The following is a 12579-nucleotide window of genomic DNA, read 5'->3' as shown; positions in this document are numbered from 1 at the left end:
TGCGTATATCGGAGAGAATAATCAGGATTATTTTTAGGCTGATTCGATACAGGCATTTGTTTGGCCGATATGACCGATTCCGTTACGTTACCGATTATATCTCTATTTGGGAGCACCACCAAAACTCCCCCAAAACGCAGGTCTGCTGCCACTCCTATTGCTACTAAAGAAAAACACCAAAAACACTTCTTCCTCCATGGTTTAACTCAGTGGTTCCCAAAGTGGGGTCCGGGGACCCCCAGGGGTCCTTGAGGGAGTTCCAGGGGGTCCCCCGCTAAATGATAGTTTAGAACCAAATGGACCCTTATGGGTCTGAAACTCTGAGAGTGTACAAATGGAAGCAAATGGAACCAAATGGACTGGTTGGTCCATTTGGTTCCATGTCCGAGTTAAATTAACATTTATTTTAAATTATAAATTGGGGTCTCAGAGATAGAAATGCAGTTAAATGGGGGTCCGTAGGGCGTAGACTAAGTAATTAAAGGGGTTGAGAATCACTGATAGAGCCGTAAAAATCTTCTCTTATAAGGGGGTCCCTGGCATATCGTGGTCCGCGGGCTAATTAGTGTCAATTTGGGGGTCCTTGACATGAAAGAGGTGTGGTCAGGAAGGTCAACGTGGCATACTCGCTAATGGTTTTAATGATGCTCTCATGGATCTGCAGCCATCACGCAATCCTCTGTCCTCCGTTTCTCACTCTCTCCATCGCGCTATCCTCTGTCCTCTGTTCCTCACTCTCTCCATTCTACCTCTGAGGTCACCGCTATCCGGTGTCTGCGCCCAACGGCAGCTGCATGGGCACCCTTGGGTACCGACACTAAGACAATGGGTGGGTGTGTGTGTGTGTGTGTGTGTGTGTGTGTGTGTGGTTAACAAAGATTTTTAGATCACAGACCATACAGTAGCAGATCTATAAGTGACCGTATAGTTCTGCTACACAACTAAGACTAAGTAAGATTATCACCATGCACTTTTGATGTCCTCACAAGTATAGTCACACACACGCACGCGCACGCACACACACACACGCACACACACACACACACACACACACACACACACACACACACACACACACACACACACACACACACACACACACACACACACACACACACACACACACACACACACACACACACACACACACACACACACACACACACACACAGGGGATGCAGCCAGACGTTTGGGGTGTACGGTTTCCTCTCTGGAGACTAAAACCAACGCCAGGAGATTTCTCTCACACTCGTTTAGTTTCCCGTTTCCCACTCTCTCCTCCGCCATTCATCTATTCTTCCTCTACTCTCTGTGATCCCCTTCCACTGTTCTGCCCTCTTCTCCTCTTCTCCTCTTCTCTATTCTCTCCATTGTGCCTTCTCTTTCTATACTTCCCTCGGAGCCAACAAAGGCTACGGGCTACAGAGACAACATGCTAGGTTTACCGCGCTGGACGCATGCTAGAATGCACGTGCCGATCGCTGGCAATAGTGGGCGCTCGCCCTCACGCACGCATTATGGATCCCACCCCAGCTCTAGGATAGAAACCAGTAGTCGCTGTGATTGGCCAATAGTCGCTGTGATTGACAGTTCTCGTTGTGCCTAAATCTAACCCTAAACCTATAACCTCAGTGAAACTATGCCTAATCCTAACCAAGAAACCTAAACCTAACCTTAACCCTGACCTCAGTAACCTCAATCAGACGGCTCTATCCTAGAGCTACGGTGGGATTCATAATCACGCCTCACGCACGCAAGGAAACATGCTCGCTGGTTATATATATATAAAAATAAATGAAAAAGTAGGTTCTGATACCTGACAGCGAGTCGCAGGTTCAAATCCTGCAACGTTATCTGTCCTGACTCTCTCACTCTAACCCTGACAAAGTCAAACTTAAAAACAAGTAAAATGTGTCAATTTAGTCTAAAACTACTTACACTATATTTCAAACCTATCATTAATTTGGTGCACGCATGGACACACGCACACACACACACACACACACACACACACACACACACACACACACACACACACACACACACACACACACACACACACACACACACACACACACACACACACACACACAGAAAAACGCTCCCCAAGATGCCCCCCCCCCACCCCAATGGAAAAAGGAAATAAGTCTGCATTAAATGTAAAATAATCTTAAGGTGAGGTAATCTAGAGGGAGGATAATAAGGATCATAAGACAATAGGGGTAAAGGTCCATGCAGGGTAGATGTATTGTCCTCCATTCACAGAGACGCACAGGCCATCCAGCTGCTGTGTACACACACGCACGCATGCACGCACGCACACCTTTCACACTAAAGCACTGGCCCAAAGTAACTTAAGAACCTTTACTCAAGTAGGCTGTACTGCGCTTAATGCTTAAGCCCTTAAATACTCAGTCGTATGATGAAGACAAGAATAAAGCATTTTCGTGAGTCAGAGACCGATATAAAAACAACAACAAAAAACATGCTTCTCGCAAGCAATCAACTGAACACCTGCCAAGAGAACGCACTCAAAGCAGCCCGAAAAGCGACGTAAAGCAAAGTTTTAAATGACACAAGTTCATGTACAGCAAGCTCTCATCATACAGTATATCATACTGTATATACAAAACATTACTGAAAACCTTCACTGTAAAATGCAAATACGCACACGCACGCACGCACGCACGCACGCAAATAAATACATATAGGCTACTATACATCCAGCTGCAGAGTAGTAATTGAATTAAGGCTTATAAAAGTTGACGACTAGTCACTTTCAGAGCCAGTAGACGTGTGTCCCTGACGTACAGCTCATAATGACACTTAATAAAACAACATTAACTAACTTCATATAGGATCATAATGCACCGCGTCAGCATTTTAACCTTAATTACAGTGCAGCGTCGCTTGATGGAAATGTGTGTGTGTGTGTGCGTGTGCGTGTGCGTGTGCATGTGCGTGTGCATGTGCGCGCGTGTGTGTGTTTGTTTGTTGGGGAAGAAATGTGTCTATCATATTGTTATCATGTTTGTCTTTATATCCGGCCTTCACTTTTGCTTTATGTTGTTCATCTTTTATCTTACTGATATCATGTGATTGCACGTTATCAGTGTTAATGGGCTGAATTTTGCGTGTCTTAAGTACCAGGTCTTATTACTTAACTTAAGACCTGGAGGCGCGATCAATGCCATTTGGCTATTCTGAGTGGCCAAAGAGCATTTACCACGCCTCCAAGCAATAAGACCTGGTACTTAAGACACGCAAAATACAGCCAATAATGTCTTCAATAACTATTGTTCTTGTACATCCTGTCATTGTGACACTAGACTAGGCACTATGGTCTGCCAGTGGACCTTGGCTCTGCCTGGTGCGACCTTGTGTACTGCTGCTCATTGAGGTCTTGCACCTCACTGATATCTCAGCTGTATAAATAAAACTAAACACTAATATATGCATCACCAATATTCACCACCCACACAGACAGAGCCAGTTCTGTCTGTCTAGACAGGGATCAACTCATTCTGCTTGTTCTGTTTCGGTCTGGAGAGAACCAACGGACACCGCCATGGTCTGCTGTGCACCCAACAAATAATTCCCCCTGGAAACCTAGGGGTGTCACAGTGGTATAGGGCCTACACCCATGCACAGACCTGTGAAATGTGATGAATACGGTCACTTTTATTCATGTACTTTCTTGGAAATACTTCTCTCTCTCTGGTGTTTTATTCTAGCTTGAGTCAAACTTCATTCCTTTATTAATGGTGAAAACTGCACCTGCCTGGGAGAGCTACAAAGAGAATAATGAATAGTCTCTCATGTGCTCTCTCTCTCTCTCTCTCTCTCTCTGCTCCTCCGCTAAACTGTGATAATTAATTATATTCATTAGTGGCATATCGCCGTTGTCGGGCAGAAACCTGGTCTCTCCGCATGAGAGATTTCTCTGTAAATTGATGCCTTATACTGATCATGCGAGTACGAGTATGATCAAGTCGATGCACGTCACAGTGCGACACGTTGACACCGAAAGTGCTTAAGTGTGTGTGAGAAAAGTATTAACAAGACCTTGGGACTAAATAATAACTACATTGGATCCGCTGTAACACAGTTCCCAGCTGACAGCGACGATATTCGTTTGTGTAAAGTTAAACGACTGTACTTCGTATGTGAGTATTTGTGCATACAGACTGCACATACAACATCCTAGTGCGTTCACGTCTCAAAACCTCCATTAAAATATACGTATGCACTGTTGTCCGCGTAGTAGCCTACATTATAGGTGAGAGCACATTATTGTGTGGTTGTGTGTGTGAGCATGCATGCGAGCACGTGAGGGTCATTTATCCAAGCTGTCTTGCAGGCTGGTGTTAAGATGAACGCTTGGCTGCAGAGAATGTGGGCCATCCATTTAACACTAAACACAAGAGCTAATAGTCAGGTGGCTCAGGGAAGACACGGCCAACAGGGACATACATACATGCATGTATGCTCCACTCCACTGTCTAATGACCAGGAGAGGAGAGGAGAGGAGAGGAGAGGAGAGGAGAGGAGAGGAGAGGAGAGGAGAGGAGAGGAGAGGAGAGGAGAGGAGAGGAGAGGAGAGGAGAGGAGAGGAGAGGAGAGGAGAGGAGAGGAGAGGAGAGGAGAGGAGAGGAGAGGAGAGGAGAGGAGAGGAGAGGAGAGGAGAGGAGAGACTTGCCTTTGGGCTTGAGATTAAATTTCCCAGAGGGGAAATTTCTTAAATAAAAGACATGAGATACAATAGAACACAATACCACAGAGTGCGAGTGCTTGCGCGCGAGTGCATGCGTGTGTGTGTGTGTGTGTGTGTGCTTGCGCCCGTGTGTGCGTGTTGAACCTAGAAAGGAGGAAGGAAAACATCAAAGAAATCATGAAAGAGGTCAAAGAGAAAGCATGAACAGCAACAGAGGGTGAGCGACATGACTCACCAAAAGAAGTTGCCGCCCACCCCACGTGTGTGTGTGTGCGTGCGTGCGTGAATGCGTGTGTGCTTGCGTGCTCACTGCTCACACACTATACCTAGAAAAGAGGACAGAGAACTGCATAGAAATGAAGAAAACGTGGAGACAGAGATGGCGTCACCCTCCTACCGTTGTCGCTGTCCGACTTGTTCTCGTGCTCCGTGTCGGTGAGGGTCAGCGCCGAGTTGGAGCGGCTGGACAGACACGAGCTGCGTCCGGGCGACTTCCCCAGGCCGCCGCCGCCGCCGTGGCCGCCGCCCCGACCCCACAGGCGCATGGCGCGCTCCGGCGACATCACGGCCCCTCCCACCACCTCGCCGCCGTCCACCAGGTGGTGGTCCTGGTGGTTGTGGTGGCCTCCCGCCGTGCCCACCGAGTAGCCGCGGTGCGGCAGGCCCATGTCCTGGCAGAACGCCAGGCCGCGCCGCGCCGCCGGCTCACATATACCCAGCTGACGCAGGCTGAAGTTCTGACCTGAGGGAGACAGACAGACGGACAGATAGACAAGTGCGCATCAACGCATGCGTGGTCAGAATAGTTGCACCCCTGATTATGTTGTTTTGCAGTGTGTGTGTGTGTGTGATGTGTGTGTGTGTGCGTGCGTGCGTACGCGAGCGAGACAGTGATTGAGAGAGAAGCTACGTGGTCCGCATCCAACTAATACTCACTGCTTATAATAATAAGCAATAATTCATCAGTGTCTGACTCCCACGCAGATAAGAGCTATTAATACAGGGACATTAAGACATTATTAGGCTATTAGCAGCTAGCGTTGTGCCCTGAGCGTGCCAGCAAAAAATAAACCTTCCTGGGACTTTTAGACTAGAGAGACTTGGGATCCTTGAGGAGTTTAACCATTTCGGTTCCTTAACGATTCCTATAGTCGTTCCAAATGGACCGTTAAAAACGTCTGTTAATCTGAGAGTGTACAGATGGAACCAAATGGGTCATTATAACTCCCATTGGGAACCACTGCCCTACAGGAGGCTATATAGCCATCTGTAGGAGGGTTGGTCCAAAGAAGAGGATATTGGATCACGTGGATCTTCAGATTCACGCTTCCAGATTTATAGACTTGCTATAAGCTGTCGATGGGAGGGTCTGTCCGTGCGTGTTCAAAGGTGGACCGATCGGTAACAAACGTTGTATAGGCCGTCACACAGGTACAGTACCTCTACTGTTATTGTCCACTATTTCATATACTTTTAGAAATAATTAAGCCTAACATTAATTGTCATAATAATGGAGTCACTTATTCTTAGATCAAGCTGAAACCTATATAGCCCTGATGAGATCCACATGATAGATTTGTGTGATTGTTTATTTAATTTAATTTGCATTTATTTATGCTATCGTCGCTGTTCTTTAATATATATATATATATATATATATATATATATATATATATATATATATACATATATATATATATATATATATATGTGTGTATATATATATTTTTTTGTCTCCTTCAGGAATAGCCAGGACTTTTTTAATAGTTTTGAAAACTTTTGAATTATTACGCACGAGTACTGTGGCCGGCGGCGTACAGTATGCATGGTATGTATGGACTGGTCTGTCCTCGGTGGTCCCTAATTGGCTGTTGATGGTGACATAATTAAGATATGTTTCAATGTTAATGGGTATGTAGGTATGTAGGTATGTAGGTATGTAGGCGTGTCCTCGGCGGTCCCTTATTGGTTGTTGATGTTGACGTAACTATAAGATAGGTTTCGAGTTGGGAGGGCAGTACTTGCTCACTCTGCTTGCGCACAAATAGGCCATTTATGGCCTTCTTGTGTGCATGGCGCAAGTTGGCAGCTCGATAGAGTGCATGTATTTATGTATATATTTATGTATTTATTAACATGTATTTATTTATGTATTTAGTTCATTTTGAGGCTTTGTGTGTTCTCCCATAACATCATGTGGTAGCCACGTGAAGTATATGGACTTGTCACTTTTTACTGTGACATTGTGAGTCACTATGTCATGATAAAAGGTGCCACTCACTTCACATGTGTGATTTTATTTTAAGTTAGGCTATCTGAAGGCAACATTTCCGTCAGAGACCTTCCTGAGGCATCGTGTGCCTAGGAAGGTCATTGAGAGAAATGTTGCCCTCCAATTGAAAATACAATGTTTGTTCTTTATTGAGCAAGTGAAGACGGTGTACAGGGTATTCTCTTTTATCTTGTTGCATCTGCTCCACCATCTATTTTGACACTTTTTCCCCCATTATTCAGTCTGAAATCTCTCTAAGTGAAGATGATTCTGAGATGTGGTGTGTGGCCAAAGTGAGACTCTCTGGTGATTGGTTAACTTAATGCTGGATCATCCTAATTGGGCCGGTTTGATTTTCAACCAAGAGAAACGTTGACACTGTCTCCAGCCCCTGAATCGTGGCTAGCAATTCAGGACCTTTATTTATATTATGCTTTTTCCAAAGTCTGGCTTTCGGAATTACAATATATGGCAGCCAAGTCTATGGACTTTCAATGATTGCTAGAGCACTAAACGTGAAGTCATGTGACAGCCAAGTCTATGGCCTTTTAATGTTCGTTTACAGCACCTTAAACAAAATCACCAGGTGCCCCTCACTTCACACAAGTGTGATTTTTTTCTCTTGTAGCTGGTAGTTTTTCGCTTTTTCCCTTGTTTTCTGTGTTTCTTTGTTTCCAAGTGGGATATGCAAGGTTTTGTTTTTCTGTTGGTAGTCATAGCCGCCAGTTCCCACCTGATGTCGTGCGGGAGTCCCGACTGCCCCAGCCCGTACTGAATAACTGCTAACTTACATAACATCTTGAGACTGGGATTAAAGTCCAAGATGCACAGGTCAGACACCTCCGCCTCCTCTTCATCCTCAACATTGTTTACATCCACAGGTGCGTATCTGTATCCTCCAAAGACCAAGAGACGACCTCCCACCATGCAACAGTAACTAACAGACATCCATGAACAGAGGATTTCCCCCTTGGGCTCCACGTCCTTCCAGGAGAAGGTCTCTGGGTTAAATCTCCACAGGTCGTTAAAGGTCCGATCAAGACACATGTTGTAGCCGCCAATTATGTACAGCTCCCCATTGTAGGCAAAAGCCGAATGGCCCTTGCGTCCTTCTGGAAGGAGTTGGGCAGAAGGCGTGTTCAGCCAGAGGTTTGTCTCTGTGTCAAACACACTGATATCCTTGTAGTACTTGACCTCCCGGTCGCCTTGCCCCCCAAATACAAACATCTTTGTCCCGATGATGGTCGCAGAGTGACTTCTCGAAACAGCCGGTGGAGTTCCTCTGGCTTTAATCAACGACCAGACCATTGTGGCGGTGTCCAGCTTGTAGAAGTCATTACTGTGTCCGGTTCGCCGGGTGTATCCTCCAAACATATACATGACCTTCCCCAAGACGCAGGCAGAGTGGTCACGCCTGGCCTCTGGAACAGTCCCAGAAACGTTGGGTTTAAACCACTTGTGGGAGTCAACATCAAACGCATAAAGCACGTTGCAGTATGGAATCCCTCCCCAGACGTAGATGATGATGTTTTCCGTCAGCACAGATGTGTGGCGGTCACGCATACAGGGAACCTCAGAGGGACGTTCTCCTCTTCCATCCGTCTGTGGGGGTAACTTTGTCCAGCGCAGTGACACCGTGTTGAAGACGCGCACACCAATCTGACAGTTGGTGTAAGGTCCTGTGTAGCCTCCAAAGGTGTACACCTTGTGTCCGACGGCTACGGCAGCATGGTAACAGTCCTTCTCTGGTGTTCCTTTGAGATGAAGCACCCAGCGCAACATTATAGACACATGGAAATTGGTTTGTCTTGTAGATAACGTAGGTTTCCTATCAGGGTTTTTTCCGTTTGCATCGTAATTGTATTAACTTATTATGTTTTGTTTTATTTTAACGTATTTCCTTCCGTTTAACTGAGTTCAAATATCCTTTCATAATGTGGTTATCTTGCTTAATGTTCTGTCTATAGAATGTATACTAATAATTTACTTGTGGTTAAATAAGCTCTAAGAATAATTTCCGCTCTACTCTACCGTGACATGCTTCCGTGATAGCCTCGGGTGGCTATCTATTCCACTCTTTGAAAGAAGGGAGTTTTATTATGCTAGTACATATATTGATGCTGTGGCACAAACCGCAAGCAAAGCTTGACCAACCCACAAAGCCGATTGTTGTTGGTTTGTTGTTTGGGTTAGCCAATCAGGGAAGCCAATATCCGTATATGAAATGTTGAAAGATAGGCCAAAGAAAGTTTGGACTGAGATCCAAACATAAACACCATTGGGGCATTGTGGCAATTGAAAACAAACTCTTAATAAGATATTAGTTGAACTCGTATATTTCCCCTTGTTTTGTTTTTGAGTGAATTGTCCACTAACGAGTCTCTTTAAAGAGGCAGCAGTGCAGCTATTGTTTTCCATTCAGTTTAAAGTGATTGCTAAGATTGAGTCTGATTATTTTAAGTATCACTGGAGTATCACTTCCAATTAGGATAATGTTATCATTACAGTGGTTTAGTTGTTTCTATTCTGCTGAATTGCTATTAACATAATTATACCCCTTCTGTTTTATTTTGTTTAATTGTGTTTTTAGCCCATGTAGAAGATTTCTTATCACTTGGTATTTCACTTTAAAACACTGCTTTAAATGTCAACTCAGTCTTTTGTGTTTCACCCCAGACAGTTTTTAGAGGCTTAATAATTTGATATTCATTAGATCAGAATATACAATATATCCCCTTTAAGTTTAAATAATAGCAATAAATCAAATAAATGACTATTTCCTCTTAATGATTGTGGTAGCTTTTAGTTGCCATGTGATACACGCAGCTGTTTATCAAGGTTCTTATAGTATTGCATTGGTCATTTGTTTATATTTGTAAGGGGGTGCTAGCTCCTCCTATGTCCAGCTTTGAGGGTGCGTGTAAACTCAAACTTACAACATTACCTGCCATTGATAATGAATGGCACTGCGCCCGTGTGCGTTTGTAATTGACTGTAATTGACTGTAATGTAATTAATCAATTTATTAATAATCATTAATGTGTCAAATCGACCATATTCATATGGTCAATGCCTGTGTGAACAGTGGGAGTGATTTGTGCAGGCAGTAAGGAGCTATGGCAGTGTTTCTGACAGACACACACACAGACAGACATTGTTAGAATTATAGTATGATGATGATTAATTGATTTATTGATTTATAATTGTTAGAAAGGGGCAATATTTAATAATGTCAGAAACTACACAATCACAATGCCATGCCATGTTGTACATTTTCGACAGAGACAAAACTAAGGATATCTTCTCTATGATTTCTGGCTAGTTTTAGTTTCTTGTAAATAATTAGTTAGCGGTTTTTCGTAAAGCCACATTTTATTTATTTTATTTCAGTAAACAAAAATTGCTATTTTTATTTAACTTTTCGTTATGCCATTGATTTTAGTTAACTATAAAAAACCCTGGTGTTATATTGTTGTTTAGATGTGTTTCCAGGCCAACCAGAGGGTCCTCAGTGGAATGCCATGCTCTATCACTTTACATTAGAGTGTGACGCTTCCTAAAGTATATCGCTTCTCACAGTGGTGTCTGGGGACCAGCATAACGCTAACCCAACTTTAGTGTGAATGACAAAATAGGGCATACATTAAAAAAATGAGATACAAGGTTTCTGACTGACAGCAACGTTATACAGTAGCCCATTATTATTATTAATATTATTATTATTATTATTGATTGATTGATGGAATTTCTTACATTTGTTTGTTGTAAAAGTTATACAATTATCAATTTACATTTTTTAAATAAACAAGATAATTAATTTTTCTTCCCATGGCCACTCCAGGGCCTCATATATATTTTAATGTGTATTGCATAGTGGAGTAGCCTCATATATAATCTTTTATGTATATTGTATAGTGCAGTAGCCTCTACTCAACATCACCTATTTTAACGTCACCGGTCTATAAGAAACAATGAATGAAACATGAAACATGAAAAATGGCAATTTCATCATCACTGTTCATTATCAAACATTTAGGCCCAGGCTACACGTATATGGATCTTTTGCAAAACGGATATTTTCGTCCTCTGTTTTAGAAAAAATCCCTGCCCATACGAGATATCCACACACAAACGCAAAAACGCATTGAACACAGGATAAAATCACCGCAGTAGGAGGTTTAAATTGTAGGCTATATTATATTTGATTTTATATTTACACTTATGAGGTGCCAATCATATTTTTGAATGAAGGAATAAGTACCGCATTTTAAAAGCCACCTAAATTGTGAGTGTAAGTGGAACATGTTTCTTTCATGTCTGTCAGCATGTCACAATGTGCGTAAATCTCCAAATCCTGACTCTTGATAGACACTTTACCATTGCTCTGGCGACTTGGCAAGTCCTGCACAAGAAATAATAGCAGAGTCAGACCTACAGAAGTGTCCACAACCACCAGCTTGTAGAGTGGCTATATTTTCGAGGTGTATAATAAATGTCATGTTATAATGTAGGCTAATAAAAGTTCACACCCGCACATTGTCGGCATGCACAGTGACAAATGCAGTCAAGGGTGCGCCCTTTATTACCTAAACAGCAGAGAGCCATATATGTGCATGTGCATACTTTCTTCTCACCATTCACACCTCTCGCTCTCTCCCCTCAATGACCATGAAATGGAGATCAAAATACAGCACGAGAACATAGTTGCATAATGGCTATGCACACACCACGCATAGACTTGTTGTTGCAGGTGTAGCCTACTACAATGGCATTTGGCCTGGGTCCTTATTGGTAGGTTAATATCCACAGTTTATCTGTAGCTACGTAGTAGTCCGCAATTAACCTATTGTTCAAGCTTCACACTCGGCACCAATACAAATGAAATCACCAGTCCGCACAGGACTAGTAGGCTGATATATTTATTATTGGATGCAGCAGAGCAGAGCCTTTGCTCGCTACAGTTGATGCAACATATGGTAAGTTTTAAAGTTGTTAACAGTGATATATAAACATGAACAATTGGATAGATATCCATGTAGTTTCCATGCAGGCACAAGCTGCATTTCTCACCTAATTATAGTAAAAAATTATATGCGCTAATAAGCGGTGACATCATCGTTTCTCAAAAGCTGCGTTTCGCATGACTACACAGATCCACTGATCCGGCTATTTTCGAAAATCTTCACTTATTTGTCTGTTTCCAAAAACCTCCGTTTGAGTGGCCGAAAACGCCGTTTGCGTGTGGCTGAAAGGCCCAAACGCTCGAAAGAATGTTCGTTTAGCAAAAGATCCATATACGTGTAGCCTGGGCCTTAAACTTCTGCAGATCTGCTAATTCTGATGCTTTTGAATTTGCATCCTGATAAGTAACCGTTTTGCAGACATGAGGTTTCCACCCGACAGAGATGATTTTCATCATGAATGGGACAAAACCATTCACTAGGACTGAGTCAGCTTTGAAAAGGGAGACCAGAACATTATTGGCCTACATTTAAAAAAATTTGACAAACAAATTGTCACCGCAAATCTCTCCATCTTTCATCAGAACAAAAGAGAGAAGAAACGGGAGGGAGGGGGAATCACAATGCCGTCC

General features: G+C 43.2%; 2 protein-coding genes across 5 annotated transcripts in view; both read right to left on the bottom strand.

Moving 5' to 3' along the window:
• The window catches only part of tenm3 (teneurin transmembrane protein 3), a 352973-nt gene extending 347802 nt beyond the window's left edge, over positions 1–5171 (bottom strand). For all 4 annotated transcript variants that reach the window (XM_083765245.1, XM_083765247.1, XM_083765246.1 and 1 more), the window contains exon 1: positions 5112–5171. The gene's annotated coding sequence lies outside the window, so the exon portion shown is untranslated. The remainder of the gene's footprint in view (positions 1–5111) is intronic.
• Positions 1–8768, bottom strand: part of LOC310858335 (kelch domain-containing protein 3-like) — a gene marked incomplete at both ends in the record, with an annotated part of 16167 nt that extends 7399 nt beyond the window's left edge. The window contains 2 exons of the mRNA XM_083764441.1: positions 5112–5456; positions 7778–8768. Coding sequence (XP_083620567.1) covers positions 5112–5456; positions 7778–8768 — 1336 coding nt within the window. The remainder of the gene's footprint in view (positions 1–5111; positions 5457–7777) is intronic.
• Positions 8769–12579: the final 3811 nt, after the last annotated feature.

This window comes from Protomyctophum parallelum (genome assembly GCF_964188405.1).
Source record: "Protomyctophum parallelum genome assembly, chromosome: 5".
In the NCBI taxonomy this organism is placed as follows: domain Eukaryota; kingdom Metazoa; phylum Chordata; class Actinopteri; order Myctophiformes; family Myctophidae; genus Protomyctophum; species Protomyctophum parallelum.
The sequence above is the reverse complement of the archived record's forward strand: the minus strand, read 5'-3'. Positions and strand labels throughout refer to the sequence as shown.